The sequence below is a fragment of the Alosa pseudoharengus genome, unplaced genomic scaffold, assembly GCF_046254945.1.
Source record: "Alosa pseudoharengus isolate Yale_2024_CS ecotype anadromous, Long Island Sound unplaced genomic scaffold, YU_APseudo_1.1 YU_APseudo_1.1_scf_14, whole genome shotgun sequence".
NCBI classification, from domain to species: Eukaryota; Metazoa; Chordata; class Actinopteri; order Clupeiformes; family Clupeidae; genus Alosa; species Alosa pseudoharengus.
Window position 1 is genome coordinate 31351108 of NW_027468609.1, and position 22500 is coordinate 31373607.

Here is a 22500-nt window from a genome sequence, read left to right on the forward strand (position 1 = left end):
GAGCGTTTGAGTGCACGTACCGACACGGGAGAGGTATGACTCAACTCGTGAAGGTTAAGGTAAGAACATATATTACTACTGACATTGGGTGGCGTGTTCCTTTAACACAACTGTACTGAGACAGCGCGATTTTTATTTTCCCTGTAGCAGGCCTGTCACATAGCAGGCTAATGTAATAGGCTAATCTTACTGTCCGAAATAGTCATAACTAGCAGCTATGGACATGATGACTGCACTACTCGATCGTTCACGAGAATAGGAGAGACTACTGTTGATAGCTGTGTAGTGTTTTAAAGTATTAAAAAACATTGTTGTTTTAGAATTGTCGAAAGGGGCTTTTACGATAACGAAATTCAATTGCACTTCCCCTAGTGGTGACACATAACAAGACACATGAAGCATGGAACATGAACTACACCTAAGACAAAAGAGAGCAGCGGGATAATGGACTCCATGCTGGTCTGTTCACAGAAATTAATGCACTTACGAGGTTTAAACGGCTCTCCGCTTCGCGTCGGGGCCGTTTTACAACCGTGCATTAATTTCTGTGAACAGACCACCTTGTCGTCCATTATCCCTTACTTGGCGTCCACTCTGTGTGCATGTGTGCATGTTTAAGCCCTGCTGTATGTGCCTCTATGTATACGTCCCCATGTCTCCATATCTGAGAGTGACTGTACTAGTGCATGTTTGTGCATGGACAGGTGGCCGCTGGCAAAAATGTGCTTCTCAGTCTACGCTCTATGCTGGCAATTATGCCTTATCCAGCAAATAATACCCCAATCAGTGTCCCAAGCAACAGTCCTATGTCTTTGATGAGGCCACTGACTGTGCCACTGTGATCTGTCTAAATGCTGGCCTGCTGTGGTTGGAGGGATGTGTGTGTGTGTTTGGGGTGGTTGGGGGGGTGTTTAAAGTACAGCTGGCGAGGGTGATTAAGACGCCTGATAACGACGTGTTTGAAAGTTATTATCTCCACTCTGCTTGAGAAGAAAGGACAGCTTTCATGTTCTGAGCAGTGCATTTTGATACACGAGTGGTGCAGAGAAAGGTGGGGGGGGGGGGTCCAGCAGGAGGGCTCGGATTGGTCACTTACCCTCCCGTCGGTGGTGACGGCGGCGAACACCGTGGAGGAGTACGGAGACCAGGCCACGTCCCCCACCGCAGAGTTAAGGTCAAAGGTGAACATGGGTGTGCTGTGGGGACAGAAAATAATATGCTGTGACAAGATCCAGGTCATATACAGTACATAGACAAATGATAACCAATAAAATCACTCATGTCTGAACCTGAAACTGACCATATGGATCTAAAGATTAAACAAGATGTGCTCTGACCACCACTGTGTCCACATAAAGGCCATGTCTACATCCTCTCAGAAAGCATTAATGAGGCTTATTACAGTGGTGCAGATGGACCTCACCACACTGTGCAGCTGTGAACAGCACAGAGTCAAGAGACCCTGCTGCTGCTGCTGTGGCAGACAAGGACTAGACGGAGCCCTTTGCCTTCCATATTCAAGGCAGACCGAAACAGATGGTGTTAAAGAAGGAGGAAGACCAGCAAAGCAATTCATGCAGTGATGTGGCTGTGCACATGCCCAAGTGGAAATGGGCTGTTTAACAAGAAGATTCTGGCAATCAGTCGATTCGTTAATTAAAAAAAAAAAAAACATTCTCAGAGGATGAGCTAAATGTCAAGCAACGTGCACGGTTTCTAAACTTTAACTCCTCGGTCTTTCAACTTTTTCACATTTCAGATGATATCTAATTGATCTACGAATGCATAAAAATGAATTGCTTTTTTAAAAAAAAGAGAAAATATCTTCGGTTTGATAACAATCTGTCTCAGATTCAACTTTCATTAAGTTAGGGGAGAGCTGTTGGAAGGATTGAGCCATTAAGCTGGTGTTCAAACAAACACCCCTGTCTGGTGTCTAAATCAAATACTGTTTCATCATTCTGGATGTGATTAAAATGCTAATGAGACTCACTTGTGACATTGTGACATTAGACAATGAGAGTCCTTCGCTTGAACAATGCAGGTATCTTAGTGCACTAAGCCTAAGCACCATTAACTTCTGTAGAAACTGTATGTGCATACTAATATCAATGTGTGGATCAGAGGCTAACGCATACACACTAGCTCTCTGAAACATCTATCAGCTCAAATAACTGTGAGGATGAGGCAATAATTGCACAATGGCACTGTAATTATATGGAGAACATTAAGTGCTTCACAACACAATATGTTTCCTTCTCAAATAACCTGAATGTGAACATAAAATTGCATATTGCAAGCATTTCACTTGTCTGGCCATAACGACTATGCGATACGTGGGTATGAAACGTGAAACACATGAAACATTCATGTAACATTCATGTAACACTGTTGTCTTCTATCTGAAACTCACTAGTCGCACTGCAGTGCTATGAATGCCCACGACTTTCCCACTCAGTTTAGTCCTTGGAATGGGGGGAGCAGATGCAGCAGATTCTGTTATCTGCTGGGTGAGGTGGGTGGGAGAGAGAGAAAGGGAGAGAGAGAGGGAGAGAGAATGAGAGAGAGAGGCAGAACAGAGAAGACTCCAGCTGAGGCCTACACACCACAGCCTGAGCCTCAGACATACACTGTTCCGTCTGTTCCCTCCATGGTGAAAGGGAACCCTTGTTACCGCCCCAGCATACGGACGGGGGGGAACAAAGTCAAGCAGAATCCAACAGGGCATGAGAAAGCAAAAACCTAAGGATAAAACCTGTGAGAAAAAAAAAGAACAAACTGGAGAGAGTGAATGTGAAAAGAGAGCAAGAAAGGGGGGGGGGGGGCTCCCACGACGCCGCTTCCGCCGTGCCGAGTGGGCGCGTTAATCAGACAGGTGAGCAGACAGATGGAGCGCGCCCGCGTGCCTCTTCCTCATTACCACCGCCACACACACATACAGCACCTTCTGCCCCTGACCACCGCCTCGACCGCCGCTCCCCTCCGTCGTTTCCGCACTAATAGCCAGCTCCGCTCTCCCCGACACATGGTGCCGAGCCAAGTCTCTCCCTCTCTCTCCCTCTTGAGCCTTTTTTGGGTCTGGGGCACCGGGGGGGTTACATCCAGAATTCAGAAAATCTCTCTCATTAAAGCCTGCCGTGTCAAAGGCTTGTGTACACACACTCTCTAAAGCCATTCATTAGCCAGCTTAATAAGCTCTTTTCATTTGCACGCTGCACCCGGTCTCGTCCAGGGAGCTTCGGCAGAGAGGTGCGATCATGACGTAGATTAGCCTTTTAAAAAGGCACAATACAGAAAACAAAGGCAAACAAAAGAGAAGAGAAAGTAACAGGGGCCAAGGACTTCTGCAGGTTCAGATGAGTTTATGTGACTCTATCTGAGGACAGACACAGACATCTTTAGCAGGGCAAACATGACTCAGTCGCACTGCATTGCTCTCCCCCATTCTCATTTTGCTCAGGCATAGCCATTAGCAGGATTCACACAGGTCTGTGACCCACTTTCATTATTTTAATTATGACTCTCTCTCTCTTTTTTATTCAGGACACTTTGTTTACTCGGCGCAGTCAGGGCCTTTTAATTGTTAGCCTAGCGGTTGACCCTAAAGCAATAACCCAACAGTAGGTCACTTTCAGCCACACTGACGGGTATGGACGTAGCCGTCGAGCCCGCGCTAAATTCTGTGGCCGGTTGAACGCATAAAACACCCAAAGGCCACGGCTCCGTTCTCCACTTCACCAGCAGAGTGACTCACTCCTGCTTGATTAGCGGACCTCTGATTTATGGAACACTGCTACTGGGCGTAGAGACTTATGGCCTTAAGAAGTGTGTCAGTCAAGTAGCCCCCAGGTTTGCTCTCTCTCTCTCTCTCTCTTTCTCGCTCTCTCTTTCTCCTAACCCAACTCTGGTTCCACTGCCAGGTCCTGGCTCCTGATTTCAACCGTAAAACCCCATCCATCAGGCTGGAGCAAGACAGTGTGCTAGTTGGCCAGCCACTAAATAGCATCAGGGGTTAAAGATCCGAAGGGGGAAAAAGCTCCTGCAAAGCATCAGTTCTGCATCTGTCTTTACCAAGACTCCACTGACACACAGAAGAGGACAACAGCTGTTCTCTGTGAACAGCGGAGTGAATGTGACATCAGAGCATAATCAAATCTGTCAACATATTTGGATACGGGAAAAATTGATACATAATGAGCATTTTATCTGATCTAACGTTTGATGGCAAATTCTAATATTGTTACTTTGCTTTAATCTTATTTGGCAGCCATCTTGCATTTACAACAAAATCTTAACACAACTAAGCATTGCCAACACCTAGTTTCTGTTTCCGGAAGTTACAAAGTTACGAAACAAAGAATAATTGATTGGCTGTCACACTAGCTGCAAGAACCATGTCCAGAACAATATCTAGCCTATCTTCAATACGTTAAAGTGACGTTTCAAGGACCTTTGGAAGTAAAACATAATTGATTTTCCAACCTTAACACAAAACTCCTTTATGCCTTGTTAAACTACCATTTAAATAATTGTCTAATAGACGTCTCAGTCTGAGATACATTGCAAATGAGCAGACAATTAAGCAAACGGCGTGATAAATCTCCATGTGACAAAATGTAGAATGGCGTGTTCTTAAAGGGCACCTGTCTGTAGAGATGTTACGGAAGGCACTTATTTTGACCATTCAAACCATTCTTAGGCTGTCCATTTCTCACTGCAAGCTTATGGTTTTTAATGGTAGTCAATACATGTCATGCATTTCTTGTATTTAGGTGTACTGTTCTTAACCAACGTATTTGCACCATATACACAATCCCCAAATTGAAGTGCTACTATTTAGCTTTGAACATTGTAATAAATCAATTTCAAACACTGATGCTTTTCTGATAAGGGAAACCACTCTACCCTCTACTTCAAAACAGAATACACATCCACTCATTTCAACAGAAAACTGAACAGAATATCCACCATCAGGATGACACACAGGGTGGCATCTATGTGCTCCCAATAGCTTGGTATGGCATTAGAGCCCCCTGCTGGCAGGCTGAGGCGGTGCACAATAAAAGCTCGTTGAGGGTGGCAGACGTATTGTAGCATCACCAATCAAGCAAAGCATAAAGGGCTGTCAGAGAGACTGAATAATTACAGAGAGCCAATCATGGGTATTTCCCTTTTTAAAACATTTACAGTGACAAATCACTGTGACAAATAACCAGATTGACAGGATAATTACACGTGCCACAATGACTGTGGAAGAACTATAAAGTAATTCCACCCAGAAGAGGGAAATGCAAAGCATTTTCGCATGTGTGCTTTAGCTTCAGGGACACATGGGGTTAGTGTCTGTTACACAATGTCCACACACACACCATCATGATTCCCACACTTTCAACCATAAGTGAAACATCTGTCAGTATCTATACTACATCTGCGTGCATGGAATCATATGTCTGTGTGCACACCTTCATGAGCTTTTTAAGTGCACAAAGGTTGAGTGAATATGTTCAGTTTGGTTCCAAAACGCTATATCCTCCATTTTAATGCATTTTCATGAATTTTATTGTTTTGTTTTCCAAGTAATTTCAGTGGAACTGTATAGTTATTTGATTTATAGCCTTTTGGAACCAAACTCTTCATATGCATTCAGATATGTAGCTATTTATCTAATGTGTGTGTGTGTGTGTGTGTGTATGTGTGTGTATGTGTGTGCATACTCAATGGTGTGGTCCCAGATCTTGACGGTCCAGTCAGAGCTGCAGGAGATGAAGACTTTGGGGTGGAAGTGGTTCCACTTGACCGCATCCACTGCCATGTTGTGGGCATAATACGTCTGGAGGAACTGGCTGGAGTATGCTTTGGAGCACTGAGAGAGAGAGAGAGAGAGAGCAGGAGAGAGAGGGATAAATAGAGAAGACACACACACATACACACACACACACACACACACGTCATATCCAATCATTGAGCCATAAAATACTTTTTAAAGGAGGCCTGTCTGTCTCAGGAAGGCTGTCAGGAAGGCTGCTGTGGTAAAAGCTTCCTGTGTACATAGACTACTGATTTGAGAGAAAAGTCTCGATAACAAAACGCCTTAAAAGATGCATCCAGTGACATCAGCATTTTGTTCATAAAACATTCAAACAACGTGTTAAGCAACCCAAGTTACACTTCTGCAACAAAAAGGATCCTTAAAGGGCATACAAAATGCTCACTGAGCTAATTACGCCTGGTGGTGCACCTGCAAACAATGAAACAATTTGTTCAGCTCTGAAGTGCAGCAGAGCGTTGAGGCTTTTTACAGTGCTTAATCAAGCGTTCACAATTCCAAGCTCTCACTCATCAGGCCTAGGATGTTTCAAAGGCTTCATGGGTAGTAAACAACCCATAATGCATTGCAAATGAATGCTCTGTTTTCCACCATGACAGTGAAATGACTTAATATACAGTGCAGGTTTCTGGTTTTCCATAGATTGCCATTATCTGTCAAAATCATCCTGTGAAAAAGGGTAACAGATTCTGATGGTTTATATCTATTTTCAAAATGACTGGAAGTGAATGTGAACTTGCCGGCCGTCCAGCAGTCTGAGTGGTCAGCACAGCCCAGTTGATAAAGTAGCCCCTACAAAGCCCTCTTCGCCCAGACTGACATTTTGGCAGGAGCTAAAACATGGAGGCGACTATCCTGGGAGACAGACAGGTCCCCTGAAGTGTGACTGCAGACGTGCGCGTGTCTCCCTGGCTTATCCAGAGCCCTGTCAGTCTGCCGCCAAGCGCCCGCAGGCACAGGCAGCCCGGGAGGAAATTGGAGGATAAATCTACTGTGGGATGCCTTAAATGACCTGTCATGGCACTCTTGGACTGGTTCAGGGAGAGTGACTAGGTGTGTGTGTGTGTGTGTGTGTAATGTTCTGCGTGTGTGTGTGTGTGTGTGTGTGTGAGGCTGACTCTCATTGTGTTTGGCAACTGTCCAGTAACTTTCAATATAAATGTGTGTGTCTGTGAGGCAGGGAGACATACTGTATTGAGCAAGTAGCCATCCCCAATCTAACACTGACAAGAGTTGGTCTGAAACCTTTTGGAGGAGAGTCTAGCGCTCCCCATATAATGTTGGCCCCATGGATGTCTCCTGAGTGTGAAGACTATTAACTTCTCACTGAAGCAGGCCATGTGTATGTGCCATTTAGGTTTTATTGCGGTCACACATTGCCAAGGGGTTATTTAACTACTACTATTGTTTAGGAAAGTTTTTCCATTAGACAATTGACCTTAAATTCACTATGACTTTTTCTGAAAAAAAAAGTTAAATAAGAATTCTCCCATAAAAAAAACAGAAAAATCTTTTGCATTACTATAACATGGCAAAAACGCATATAGGAACTTTCAATCCATTTCATTTTTCTGGCCCGAATGACACTGGAAGAGCATCTTTGTATCAGCAGTAGTCCAGACTACAGGAAGGTATCACCGGATCTCACAGACCTAAGCAGTCTAAGATCTAGACAAGACTTTTCAGCCCAATGGACGTTAAATGAATGTTAATGTAGCCTGATGCAGATGAATATGAACAAGATTAATAATATCAGATGAATAATATATAAGGCAGAATGTCCTGAAAATAAAAGCCACGTAAAGCAATTAAGTTTGACTTAAAGACTACAAACAAAAATAGAACACAATGGATCAAATTATGAAAATCATTATAAAATTAAATAAAAAAAAAAAATGCCAGACGGAGTGGCGTGACTCACCTGCGTATCTGTAACCTAGCAACTGACCTGTTTGTGAACCTGTGCAGATGTGTGTACACAGTACATGTGTACTATGAATATGTATTTATTTGTTTATGAGGTTGCAGGTTGGTAAGAGACTGTGTGTACCTGCTCATACTCGGGTTTCTACCCACATATGTCTACAACACACATAACTGGCTGTGATGCATTGGCCTGCCTGCCTGCTTTCTATGGGCTATTCATCTTTTGCCACTGCCTGCCTGAGTCATCACACTTAGACCCATACACATGTATGTGTGTGTGTGTGTGTGTGTGTGTGTGTGTGTGTGTGTGTGCGTGTGTGTGTGTATGTGTGTGTGTGTGTGTGTGTGTGTGTGTGTTTGTATGATGAAATAAGAGTGGGAGCTTTTAGTTCTACTAAACAAAGTGCTTTCTTGCATCCCGAAGGGGTAGATGGGCCAGCCTGCTGACAGGACTAAAGCTACTCTGCTGCTGGTTACACAAAACAGATGAAACAGTGGTTTCAGAAGACAGAAAGGGAAACACACACAAACACACATACACACACACACACACAAAAACACAGACACAGACACAGACACACACACAGAAAGGGTGGTGAGTACTGCTCACCAGAAAAAGGAAAATAAAGGTGAAGCCACCTTTTTAGTAGTTCTGCTCTGGCCACCTTTGTAGTAGTTACGTTCTCTGAATGCTTACAGAAGGTCAGCAGGATGCCTTGTGCTTACCATAGACTGTATACAGTATATAGTCTATGGTGCTTACAAATAGTTATTGCTCACCTTGTGGATCTTTCCTTCTTCTGTGCCAACCAGGAACAGGTAGTCAATCTGCTTATGGAAGTCAAATGATGTGCCACAAGCTACAGGACACATAAAAAAACATGCGTACAAATAAACAAATAAATAAATAAATAAATAAACACAGACTGAATGGAAAGATAGAGGTAGGTCTACTTCATTCCTGTCGCAATCAGCAAGCCTCTAATCGGAGTATCGCTAAAAGCATAATAATTGCCCCAAATCTATTTATAACCACATTGTGAATATTACAGGACAAACAGAGTTTCCCTCGCTTCAGCAATATGTCTCTGGCGCACGGCCAACCCCATCTGTAACATACGGAGCGGACGACAGAACTGCCAGTGCTGCCAGCTGGACGCCCAGCATCCAGGACGTCCATTTCCACGGCCGTCAGCCCTGTCTCCAAACAGCGGTCACTCAGCACCACTGCAGACAACCCCAGACTGGATCTCCTCCTCCTCCTCCTTCTCTCCCTGTCTACAAGTGCTCCTTCTCCCTCTTCCTCATCCCTTTCATCGGCCCACGGACGGAGATTAATCTCCGTACCTGACCTGAATGAGAGTCTTAATGGGAGAGAGGTTCCAATAAAAGTGCAGCTGAGGTGCTGGAGGAGTGATAATCCCTCGGCGAGGAGGGAGGCGGATATTACTGCCTGACCGATGTTGTCAGTAAGGGAGATGGGCGACATGAGGGCAATTCACACGGCCACGTTAAGACCTCCAGCTAACATCTAATAACGCACATGACTGAGAAAGCTTGCCAAAGGATTACAGTCCTGATTGGAAACAGCTATATGCGTATTTTGCTTTTGCAATGAGAGTCTGTGGCTGGATTTCCATCCAACTTGTTGGCATATTTCAAGTGCGTTTATGAGAATTCGGCTAAAAGAAATGGGAGTCTTCGGCATTTCCATCTACTGTGCAAAGCCAATTCAAAATTGACATTCTCTTCATCAAGAGAGGAATTGTGAACAGCTGTGGGTTCAAAACTTGTGATTTAATGTGAGTAAACCCATTTCCATCAAGCTTAGTCACATTACTGCCTATGTGACTCAGCACTTCACCCACCCCCCTCTAGCAAATTAATTTCTTACTTGACGTATAAGAAATGCTTTTTTTTTAAAAATCTACTCCAATTTTAATGGTCCGAATTCACATGAAACCCAACATGTTTGTGTGTGTGTGTGTTCTGTGCATCTGTGTGTGTGTGTGTGTGTGTGCGTGCGTGCGTGGGTGTGTGTGTGTGTGAGAGACTGTGTGCTCACACAGTTGTCTTACCCATGGTTGGCAGCTGCATGCCTTCTGTCCCATCTGACGGCGGACCCTCTAAGGACAGCTTAATGATGTCTGTATACACCAACTCATTCTGCAGTCACAATCAACACACACACAAACACACACACACACACCCACAAACACACACACACACACACACATACACACACACAGAGATGCACAGAACACAGACTGCTTAGTAGATAGATAGATAGATAGATAGATAGATACTTTATTGATCCCCAAGGGGAAATAGTAGCCAGTGCATACAAAAGAAAGCACACAATCAAAGCACAAGGTGTTCGCTCACCTTGACCAGGGTCCAGGACACCACTCTGCCATCTGACGACACAGAGAAGAAGTTGTGATTGTGGTCCATGTCATCGTTCTGCCAGCGCACCTATTACACAACCAGAGCACCCAGTACATTACTACAAGCCCAAACGCACAGAAGCTTCCCAACACTGCACTTTTCATGCTTTGCCAAGATGGTGGCTCTTTCTTAGTCCATAAAAGAACCCGTTCTCTCCACAGAATACGTCCGGGAAAATAAATCTTGTCCAAGAACATTGAAGGAACCATTGCCACAAAACACTGAACTTGAACTCCTTAAATTCATTAAATCCTTAAATTCAGTCTGGAGACTGTAGGTCAGTTTGATCTCAACCAAAACACCTGAGAGACAAAATGTCCAAGGGCACATGTCTTGTTTTTCTTTTTTTTCCCTTTAAAGATGGATGACTTTGTTTTGCACTGCCATTCTTTTAATCAGGAGCTTTTTCCAGTGGCTTCATGACTTCAAACTAGGTAACTAAGCACCACGGCAGCCTTTTATGTTCTGATCAAAGTCAAAGAGCAATGTTTAATCTTGATACTGGTGATGGGACAAGACTTTAACTAGAGCCATCTGGATGACAAACAGATACACGGAAATATATTCACGGACACACTTGCACACAAACACAAAGAGACACACGCACACACAATGCACCAGCCTGGTCAGATGATGTGTCTGTTAGATGTGATTTGTGTACACACATGTCCTGCCACCCTCTGAAAACCACACACACACACACACACACACACACACACACACACACACACACACACACACCTGCCAGACAGGGTCTGTGTGTTTGCCGGACTTAGCCGTGCTCTTGTAGATGGGCTGGCTGCTCTCCTCCTTCAGGCTGTAGACGCCCACGCAGCCATCGTAGAAGCCCACGGCCACCAGGTAGGAGATGCGTGGGTGGATGTCCAGGCACATGATGCCGGACGTGGTGAGGTAGATGTTCTCCGGGTAGGTGGGGTTCTTCAGGGAGTAGAACAGCAGCATGCCTCGGCCCTGTTTAGTAAAGTCATCTGCCAGAGAGACGGAGAGAGACAGAGTGAGAGAGAGAGAGAGAGAGAGAGAGAGAGACAGAGTGAGAGAGAGAGAGAGAGAGAGAGAGAGAGAGAGAGAAGCCCCTCTAATGAGGATAATGTTTCCTTTCTGCCTTGATCAGCTCATTTTACCACAAAGTGGCTACAATCAGATTTATAAACCTTGAATAGAAAAATGGCCACCACAAACACATCTTTATCATGTAATTTATTAGGGGAGTGGTTTAGTGTAACTTACACGACCCAAGGCCCACAGCAAACAGATCTCTGTAGTTTTCATTCCTGAAGGATGACAATTATACATTAATACATTGAATGATCTTGTCCAATTTTAAGCAGCAATTTATCCAAGCTGGCCACTTGTAATATATAAGACTTCCACCTTAAACAAGTTAACATATATTATTCTTATAAGCGTACATCTGAATGGAGATGGCCCTTTACACATGTACTCAATGTGATTTGATTTGTAATTGCGTAGACTAACCAGCAGAGGGCGGTAACAGCCAGTCTCTTGGCTTTGTCGTACTGGAACTTCCACAGCGGCAGCAGGGTGCCTTCCTGGTCCCGGAACTCGTCCGAGGCGTCCTCAAAGTACTTGAAGTCTGGACAAACACAAACACACAAACAGGAGATGGAAAGCACTGACTCATTCACTCAAGTCCACAAGGCAGTGACACATAAGGACAAATGATTCAGATCAACCAATCAAATGAATCAGCAGTGGCCGAGGGAGAGAAACAGAAAAGTGGACGTACCCTGGGCGATGTCGTCAAATGTGTTCTGGTTGACCATGCGCTCCACGATCTTTGTGGCCTTTGACACTTTACTGATGTCATCACTCTGTCATTGGCGAGAGAATAAAAAGTGGCTATTACCCAGCTAGACAGACCATTACGCTGGCCTACGTCAGAGCCTCTTAGTCTTTGTTTTCTGAGAATTCTGACTTACTTTGTCACAGTGGTTTGTGATCATGTAGGGGTAGCTCAAATTATTAGCTTAGTCTAATGGTTATGCTATCACTTCACTGAGCCATGCTGATATATTTTTCTTACTATTGGTAAAACATTACGTACCACAAATTATAGGCTACTTTAGGGCCATGATTGTTTTTTTTCTCCAATAGTGAGAGGTGTTTCTGAATTGCACTGAACAATGCATGATTTCATGTCCTGTCTAGACCCATGGCAATTCCTCAAACTCACACGCTTGTGTTACATTAGGATTTCACAGTTTGCTGTTAGCAGTCACGCTTCGACTTGACACACACACAGAGAAGCCGCCTCTTGTGTTTTGTTTGTAATTTTACACTTCTCTCATGCTGATTCCAACATGACCTAAGGGGGAATCCACACTGCACTGTTTTTAGTTATTTTGTCAGCTTCAAGTCTCTTGAGATGAGGTACTAAATTGCAGATAAACTGGCGTCATCAATATAAACACTAAGACACACACACACACACACACACACACACACACACACACACACACACACACACACACGTGTGATCTCACCTGCATTTCTACCATCATCATCTTCTTCTTGCCTTTGTCCTCCTCTTTCTTAGTGGGCTGAGCTTTCTGCTTCTCCTTATTCTTCTCTTGCTTCTGCAGCTCTTCCAAATAACCATCATAGATCTCCCACTGAGGACAAATGGAATATTCAATGGAGAATACAGAATACAATAGTGATATCTCTTTGGAAAAGGGGAAATATCGCTGAGGGGATAGCACATTGGAGCAGAGAACAATTCTGTTGCCAATAAGATGCGATACAAGACAACAAAACTGGCCATTACTATTTCTTAAAACTGTAGCATCGCTTATTCTGTCTTATTAAACCCACCAGTAGTCATCAGCAGTCTCACCTGATTAGCTGTGGCTGAGAAGTTTGCACGAGGAGGGGGTTCCGTCTGACATTCCCTCTCCTTATGTAAAGAAAAAAGACTTAAGCACATCTTGGTTCTTTATGAATGTCACTTCAAGAATGTCATAAATGTTTAATACTCTGGCAATGCCACATTCGAGAGAGTCTGTTAAGGGATCCACATATCAGCCTACAACAGCAGTCCCAGTGCACATCTCGCCCAGAAAACTTTTACAAGCCTATAATTTGACAGTCTACAAGGCATTGCTTAGCCTTATAAATGCTTTCTGGAGAATTAATTGTCTTTGTGCAAAACCCGGGGCATTATTTTGTCTTACTTAATGCTAATGCAAGCGTAAATCATGTTGACACGTTTCCATGATCGCAGTGCAGTCACAGATGGCTTACGTTGTATGAAACAGTCTTTCCCTCGTCGCCATTCTGCTGAGCAACACTTACAGCGAAGGGGGGGATGGTACTACTGAATCATACGCATGAATATGTATGGATAGTGATATTAAATGTCACAGTCACCTCTGCAGCTATTGTCTGCATGGAAATGAGATCTGGAGCAGAGAGAATAATCTGCCCCTTTGAGAAAAAATATGAAGTGGAAGTCCCTGACAGAGTATAACAGATGCAGCAAAAATTTTCTTATTTGTTAGACTAAATGATTCACACTCATGGTTCAAAGTAGCTTTATATTCCTTAAACCAGTGAAGGGTCATTGGACATTTCAATTCATTATCCAGGTTCATGAGTTCATAAAAGTCAATGTTCAACAATGGGGCTTTCATTACTTGATAAAAAAAAACTCTCTATGAAGTATAGCTATTCATACAGTTTTCCTAATTCCTGCTACTGTTTTTTGTGACTACTGATGATATTTCATCAGTGCAAAACTGTCTCTTGCTAAGCTCTTTCTTTGTGAGGGAACAGTCTGGTGCTAGCCTACCCTGAGGGGGTTGTTGAGGGTTTGGGAAGCGCGCTCGCTGAAGTTGAACTGGTTGGTGAGTTTGCACTCCTTCTGGCCTCTCTTGACCTCCTCGCTGTCGGGCCTCTCCTCCCCGCCGACCTCCTCACCCACCTCCTCCCCTGCATCGCCCTGAGGAGGTGCAGCAGGGTCAACAGGTTTTACATAATCTCAACTTGATGCAAGAAAATACAACGCAGAAAAAAGTGCAGAAAAATTATTAGACTGATTGCATAAGTCTGATATCAATAAGAGTGTAACTGGTGTTGAATGTGTAGCTTCTGTAGATCTAGCAATTGCACTTATTTTCACTGTAAACTCTTAAACAGATGAACTACCATCTTCTGACAGCACACTATTGTAAGAATTATTTTCATTTCAATGTGAGATTTATGCATATTTAAATCGAAGACATGGTGCCTTTGTAAAGGTCAGACTTTAATTGCATGATATATGAGGTGTCTTATTCACTGGGCCAACAGTTCTGTGCTTAATTCTGGGGATTTATGATGATAAATGGTTGTGAAATGAGTGTGAAAGCCTCGGTTTCATTACCGGAGTCTCCACCTTCTCATCTGTCTCTGCTGCGGCAGTGTCCACTGGTTTCTCTGTAACATAGCCATATTATTCCGATGCACATACACTCGTGTTTCATGAACATAATAACCCTGCACACATCCTGTAGTGTGGGGCCCACCACACTACAACAGTGGATCTAATGGCAGACTGGCTAGTAAAGCAATTTAGGATATATATTGTTTAGTGACACTTTTTATGCTGACTGCTAGTCTCTAAATATTCATCTGTGGTCCCTGTCGGACTGAATGTCCTATCTAACAGATTCATACCTTCTGGGAGGCCTTGTTTAGCCCTTTGCCTGCGAGCTTCATCGGAGTCCTTGTGAAGAAGATTTCCCTCCAGGACGAAGTGAACTGCCAGTTGGTCAACACTACTGATTGTCTTATAAGAGCGCTCCTGGAAACACAGAAGTTTATATCTTTAATAATCTTCACATTCCTCTTGGGTGCTCCTTGTTGGTGCCTCCCCCCCCAATCCCAATCCTCCCCCACCTTTCTTATGCAGCCCTTGCCACTTAATTTACTAAACCCCTCTTCTACTGCACTTTTTACCCCCCCTCCATAAATGCACAAATAGGCTGACACCAGACATAATTTCACTGCATTTCTTACATCCAGTAACTATATGCATGTGACAATAAACTTCCTTGTATCTTGTATCTTGTATGTTTGTGGTCTTTTCTCATCATTTTGTCTTTTCCAGAGATGGTGTTAGTGTCCCTGTGATGACCTTTCAACGACTTTAATTTTGTAACTCTAACAGCTCATTTTCATTGCAGAATCACCTGTCTACACAGTGGTTTTCCTTTTTTTTCCTTTTAAAGAAAAAATAAAACAACTTACTTTGAAGCTGTAGCGGACAATATTCTGTGGAGCATGGGGATTGTTGGCCGTGAGGATCCTTGTGAATTCTTCCTTCAGTTCCTGAAGGACAGAGAGGACAAGGAAAAGTTGTTATCAGTATCAGCTAGTACATCAAGTTATGAATGAATGTAGAATGTGTCACAGACAGTGATACAGTACATCGTGCTTCTGATACTCACTGCTTCAGTAAGGTCCAGCTGGTCAGGGGGTTTCACCAAAGTTTTTCCTTGGAGCCAGTCATCAACCCCATCACCAAAGTCTGGCCCGTCAGTGGCCTTAGCCTGAAACACGGACCCCTACAAAAATGCAAGTTATTCAATTGTGTTCATGGGCAGCTAATAGAACAATAGACAACTAATAGAAAGCTGCCAACTTCCCAAACCATACATTTCAAATGTGAGTCTGTGCTAGCCAGCCGTAGAAGTTAGTCATAACGTTAAGCCTACATTAGATAAGAACAAGAGGTTGGAAAGCATCTCTGGCATCCCATTGAGCAAAGCCATACTTCTTCCTAATGGTTTTCAATTATTCTGACATGTCTCGATCATTTAAAAAAAAAAAAACTGTTCAGCTTATCAACTTTGAGCTTTGAACTAACGTTAACGTTATGCAGGTCAACTTGTCAACTTAACTTACCCGTCTGGCTCGGGCAGCCACAGTTTTTTTAGGCACAGGCATCGTTTCAGTGTTAATTTGCTAGTGCTCTAAGGAAAACCTCTACTCAATCATTCAGCATTAGGAGAATGGTGAATTATGGCACCTAAATATAATTTAGATGCAATGAAAGGATACTAACAGAAGTAAACAAGACTGCAAAACCGCTCCTGCAAGACTGCTCCCTGCAACTGTTTGTGTTGGTTGCGCTGGCAACGGCCTGGAGCGAGTGCTTTGGGTGCGTTCATGGGGTCTGGGCCAGCGCCGTTGCAACTTTATTATTTACTATTTTTTATTTACTATTATACTTTTCAACTTTATTTACTAGTCCTTTATTTACTACTTTTTTAACTACTCTTACTTTCCCTCCCTCCCTGTTTGTCTATCTATCTATCTATCTATCTATCTATCTATCTATCTATCTATCTATCTATCTATCTATCTATCTATCTATCTATCTACTTTATCTTTATCTTTATTTACTATTAGATTTTCAACTGTATTTACTAGCCTACTAACTATTTTCAAGGTGTTTAAGCCCATAGCCAAATAGGCTACCACAGAGCCATAGCTATCTATAAGGCTCTGGGCTACCATAAATATAAACATATCATTAATTTGTAGAGCCTTTACCTATTTATTAGGCAACATTAGAAAGTGTTGAGTTGAGAGCATGTAAAAAATAGTGAGAGTTTGTAGTGCATCCAGTAGCACTCCGTGTTTCAGAAACTTCTAGACACTGCAACACTTCCTGTATTGTCGATCATCTGTTTCCGGAAGACGTTGCTCAATGTTGCCAGTTTCACGGTGTTGACGGACGGACGGTGGAGCAGCAAACAGCAAACTAGGATGATGCGAGCATTTTGTAGCATCCTCCGGTCGTATTGATAGCGGAATAAATGCGTTTGTAAGTTCCATTGTCATAGTGTTAGCGTTAAACAGTTAAATACCGACGTAGTGTCAAAATGATGGAAGAAATTGATAGATTCCAAGTACCAACAGTGAACGATAACCCGGAGATGCAACCGCTGGTAAGCAACCCACCGTTACGATTTATTCGGACACATTTCCAATAAACTTGATAGCGTTCTAAACCATGTCACAAAGCTGCAGTTGTGTTTCAAAATAACATAGTTCTACCATCTAAATCTGTCAACACTCGCTCGCCTGGCCTTTCGAAAACAGATAAACAGGCACCAGTGATATGTTTGAGCTTGCAGAGGCGTGTTGTGTTGTTCTGGATGACATTTTCTCAAACCTAACGTTTCCTCAATTACAATATGTGCGGTCTCAAAACAAAGAGACGGTACATTTTCTCAGGTTCATTCTGTTTAAATTGTACTGTCGTTTTCTTGTGAAACAGTGTAACGTTACTTTATCCACATGTACGTCACCCGGCTAGCTTGCTAGTTCGGCAGTGCTCAGCCTTTTATTTGATTGCAGCCAACGTCACTGTTATCGAAGATGTAACGAGTGCACTAGATTAGTCTACGTTGCGCTTGTTTATGCTATGAGACGACAGATGTTATTTATCAGTGTTGTTAAAGGGGATCTGGTGTTTTTTTTATTATTATTATTGCATTCTATTATTTCATTAATCCAAAATGAGAACTTGCGGTTGAAGGCGTTGTCATCTCCCACATTCTGGGCTGAGTAGCTTAATGGATTTCCTCCAACGTTTTTATTAATTCATTCACGCTAGGACGTGGCTTCAGTCGTGTAGCCTGAACGTGATTTTTCTTGTGAAAATCTACTACGCACAGGCAAAGCATAGTACTAAGACATCTTTCCGTGTATAATCATGCATTAAATATTTTGGAGGAGCCTACGTAGCCTATCGCTGCGACCTGTAGGAAGGCGCGGCTTTTGATACGGTATAGCCTAGCATACATTAGGCTTTTTCTTCAGTAGCACTGTGCCATTTGTGTACGTTAACATTGTAGGGACAGTAGACAGACAATGGCTTACAATCATGTCACACGACATTATAGAAAACAAAACAAAAGGATTATGTTCATGGTGGCACTGAGTTGGCCTAATTATGGTTAGGTCAAGTTTTAGTCATTTAAATGTCAGGGCAGCTCCCTGACATTCTTGACAACATGAGTTCAGGCAAGCTTTTATAAGTGCTGAGGGGGATATTATAGACAAAGGCCTGTTATAGATTCATTGCTAGTTGCTAGCATTAGTTATAGCCCAGTGTTAATAAATGAAAGGATCCTTAGGTGGAAGAAATCAGAAGAGGAAAAAAACAACAATATTGTTTTGGCTCAAACCTCCTAACATTTCTGTTGGCAGAACCCCCCCCCCCCCCCCCCCCCCACCACACACTCCCTCCAGGACATTGATAGAAAGTATAATAAGCAGCTGTTTCCCAACCATCCCTTTGCCTCCGGACAGGCTCTTTCTCCTGGGATGGGGTCAACTGCTTCAGGACAGCCAGGAACTCTATATTTATGTCCATGTCTTAAGTCATCAACCACTCTCACTTGGGTCTTCGTTTTGATATTTGAATAGCTTTCAATTTTGAAGCCATTTTCTACTTGTATTATGATAAGTGCTTGGTGCATTCAAAAGGATGCAAAAAATTTCCCATTATATCATTGTCACCATTCAGCTCATTTTTGGCTTTATGGCCTTTCAGTGGCAGCCCACAGTGTCATTTTGCTCCAACTCAATCCAACCCTATCAGCTTGAGGACCCAGCTGTTCTATGCTCTCTCTCTCTTCCTCTCTCTCTCTCTCTCACACACACACACACACACACACAAACGTACACAGTTCATGCTTTCTCATGCTAATCATCTTCCACTCAATACAGCAGCCTAACAATGGGCAGGCACCTGCCTCGCAAAAAGTGAGGGAGGGAGAGACATATGTAAAGAAAGGCTTAACCTCTGCTGGTTTTAAATTGCTCTTTTGTATCGCAACCCCCAACCCCCCGGAATCAGTAGGGCTAAATAAGCAAACCACTTTTGCGGGTGGAAAACGCACAAGTTCATAGTCAAGTGGTAAAACTGCAGAGAGAGATGAACATGAGGACAGAAAGAGAAATTTGACATCTAATGAGTTGGCAGCTCTTTCCCTCAGACACCGTCCCCCGCTCCCTCACCCACCCATCAACGTTTATGTACTTGTCCCGGGGCAGTTCTAAATAAGAATGGTAACATTGTAGCTCTTGTGTAACAGCAGTTCCACTGTAAGGGGCTCCCTGATGATGATGTGTTTTCCCTTGTGTATCACGTGATTCAGATCTCGTGATCTACCGTGTAAGAAATGGACAGAGGGGAGCAGTGATCCGTTCGGGCACACAGCGCTTACTATGTATAGCTTGTCCACCGGTGGTCACATGACCCTGGCAGCCTGCACACCCATTGGCCAAGAGAGGGAGCAGGGGGTTGCAGGAAGAGATTGATAATCCCGCGGATGTCCCAGCTGGTTCAGCTGCATCAGCAGCAGCAGCGGTAGCAGTGGTAGCAGCCATCCCCACAGCCTGAGACAGCCTGAGCGATGGCTGAGCGATGAGGCGTGGAGACCACAGCAGAGGGCTTGAGCCTCAGACAGAAAGGTCACAGATCCATAATTAGAGTGTGGGGGGGGGGGGGGGGGGGGGGAATGCTTATCCATTACCCGTGTGTGTAGCGCAGGTAACCCTATTAAAGCTGTCCCACCCAGCGACTAGACGGCCAGTCCGAGCCAGTCAAGGAAATTGAGCAATCTCCTCCTAAGTGACCTTGATGGCTGTGTGCACACAGTGACATTTCTCTTCCTTGATCCATCCAGGCTGATGGAACAAGCATGTCTGGAAAAAAAACAAGCTCCACAGTGCTATTTTACCCTCATATACAGCAGGGAAAATAAGTATTGAAAACGTCAACATTTTTTTCAGTAAGTATACTTCCAGTGAGGCTATTCACATGAAATTTTCACCGGACATTAGTATTAACTTAGGTAATCCACACATGTATAAAAATTCAAACATTAATGTCTAAAAGTAGAGTTATGAGTAAAAAAGTGGAATGGCACAGGGAAAAAGTATTGAACACACTAAGAAAAAGCAGTACACAAAGGCAAGGAATGGCAAGGAACAAACTGGAATTTATAAGTAATTAGAGAAATTATCCCTCCTATCTGTGCAAATTGATATAAGATGGGTTAGTACATACTGGTGGGCTATGAAAAGTTTTTTTGTTACCAAGGTATCACACAAGAGACATTTCATGATGGGTAAAAGCAAAGAGCTCTTCCAAGACCTTTGCAACCTTATTGTTGCAAAACATATCAATAGAACTGGTTACAGATGCCCTTCAAAACTTCAGAATCATCCAGCAAGCAGTATTGGAGCCATTATCTGCAATTGGAAGGAACATCACTGCATCATCAATCGGCCATGCACAGGATCTCCTCACAAGATTTTTGACCAGGAAGTCAGAAGGATAGTCAGAAGAGTAGCCCAAGAGCCAAGGACCACTTGGAGAAAGCTCCAGAAAGATTTGAAGGCAGCAGGTACAATTGTTACAGAGAAAATCATAGGTAATGCACTCCACCACCATGGCCTCTATGCACGCTCATACCGCATGACTCTATTGCTGAAGAAAAACATGTCAAAGCTTGTTCAGTTTGCTACACAACATTTGGACAACCCTATGAAATTCTGAGAGAATGTATTCTGGTCAGGCAAGAGTAAAATTTATTTTTTTGGATGTCATACTACACACCATATTTGGAGGAGAAATGGCACTGTGCATCACCCTAAAATACCCTATCAACAGTGAGGTTTGGAGGTGGTGGCATCATGGTGTGGGCTGTTTTTCTTCTCATGGTACTAATAGACTTCATACAGTTGAAGGAATGATGCATGGAGTCATTTTGTTCCATGAGAATCTTTATATCCACCAGGATGATGAGGATGAGACATGGCTAGACCTTCCAGCAGGACAATTATCCAAACCATTCAGCAAAGGAAACTCTCAATTGGTTTCAGAGAAAGGAAATCGAGGCCCTGACTTCTATCCAATTGAACAGTTTTGGAAGTTCAGGATTCACTAGAGGGACCCCTGGAATCTTTAATATTAAAGGACTATCTGTTTAAAATAATGGGCCAAACACACACCAGAATACTGTGACTGATTAGTTTCGTCATACAGGAAATGCCTTGAAGCTGTCATTACGAATTAAGGCTTTTCCACAAAGTATTTAAGAAATTTCAGCAGGCGTGTTCAATATTTTTTTCCTGTATCATTCCACTTTATTACACATAACTACCTATGGACTTTAATGTTTGGATTTTTTTATATGGGTGGATTATCTGAGTTAATACTAATGTCTGGTGAAAATTTCATGCAAATAGCCTCATTGGAAGTATACTTACTGAAAAAAATGTTGACGTGTTCAATACTTATTTTCCCCGCTGTACATCAGTATGTGGGCCCCCACCACCACCCTCAACACAGTGGTGTGCAAGTGTAGGCTATGCCGGCTTACACATCTTGTCTAGCAGTCACTCCGGCCCATGTTATCTCATGCACTGTGGATATGTGTACAATAGCCCATGTGCATGTGTGACTGTTAAGTGCTTATGGCGAGAGTTTAATCCGGGGCTCTGGATCCCCTCTATGGATTACTCCTACATCATCTGACATCCCATGAACCTCTGGGGCATCATCACGCCACCCATCTCAGCAGGGGGACATTTTAATGCTGTGTGTGTATGGCACGTGGGGAAATTAGCATACCCCCCGGCCTTGAGCCATTGCGAGTGTGCTTTGCTTTGAAGTCTTTTTTTGTTGTGTGTGTGCGCGTGTGTGCGCGCACATGAGTGTGTGCAAGATAGAGTTCTCGAGAGAGTGAGTGATTTTTGGTGGGCCGATCACGTATTCCATTAAGGACTTATTTACTTGTGTACTTGTTGATATTGATCGGGACCTGCTTGAAGTTTACCCATAGGGCCTGCTACTTTCTCTCATACAAACAGTGGCATTACTGACAGCAATCAACTCTCATCTAAAGCTTTATAATTCAACTCATTGGAATGTTTTGTATTCCAATAGTTTATGTATGCATACAGACAGTAGGTCTTTTGAGAACACACTAATCTGACCATCCTTGAGGCAGACTATTAAGTACAAGGTTAAATTTCTCTGGACCAGACAAGTGGTCATACTGGGTTTGCTGTCTGTCTGTCCACTAACACATACACACACACACACACACACACACACACACGGACACACAGACACACACACACTTACGTATTCTCTCTCTCTCTTGCCCTCTGTGTGTCAATGATTATTGCCAAGTTATCCATGGCACAGTGCCGAGCTCTGGCTGTGGGCACAAGTGTTGTTCTTCCAG

General features: G+C 43.3%; 2 protein-coding genes across 3 annotated transcripts in view; one reads left to right on the forward strand and one right to left on the reverse strand.

Moving 5' to 3' along the window:
- dnai1.2 (dynein, axonemal, intermediate chain 1, paralog 2) overlaps positions 1-16171 on the reverse strand; it is a 34024-nt gene extending 17853 nt beyond the window's left edge. Inside the window, exons 1-17 of the mRNA XM_076283434.1 lie at positions 16130-16171; positions 15673-15774; positions 15473-15553; positions 14900-15026; positions 14607-14659; positions 14034-14183; positions 13080-13139; positions 12727-12855; positions 11970-12054; positions 11699-11816; positions 11450-11493; positions 10943-11190; positions 10139-10228; positions 9832-9919; positions 8534-8613; positions 5715-5863; positions 1097-1196 (exon numbers count right to left, since the gene is read on the reverse strand). Of these exons, the coding sequence (XP_076139549.1) occupies positions 1097-1196; positions 5715-5863; positions 8534-8613; positions 9832-9919; positions 10139-10228; positions 10943-11190; positions 11450-11493; positions 11699-11816; positions 11970-12054; positions 12727-12855; positions 13080-13139; positions 14034-14183; positions 14607-14659; positions 14900-15026; positions 15473-15553; positions 15673-15774; positions 16130-16171 (1746 nt within the window). The remainder of the gene's footprint in view (positions 1-1096; positions 1197-5714; positions 5864-8533; positions 8614-9831; positions 9920-10138; positions 10229-10942; positions 11191-11449; positions 11494-11698; positions 11817-11969; positions 12055-12726; positions 12856-13079; positions 13140-14033; positions 14184-14606; positions 14660-14899; positions 15027-15472; positions 15554-15672; positions 15775-16129) is intronic.
- A 796-nt stretch (positions 16172-16967) lies between these two features.
- The window catches only part of fam219aa (family with sequence similarity 219 member Aa), a 20509-nt gene continuing 14976 nt past the window's right edge, over positions 16968-22500 (forward strand). For both annotated transcript variants that reach the window (XM_076284671.1, XM_076284672.1), the window contains exon 1: positions 16968-17178. In XM_076284671.1, coding sequence (XP_076140786.1) covers positions 17113-17178 — 66 coding nt within the window. In that variant the 5' untranslated portion in view covers positions 16968-17112. The remainder of the gene's footprint in view (positions 17179-22500) is intronic.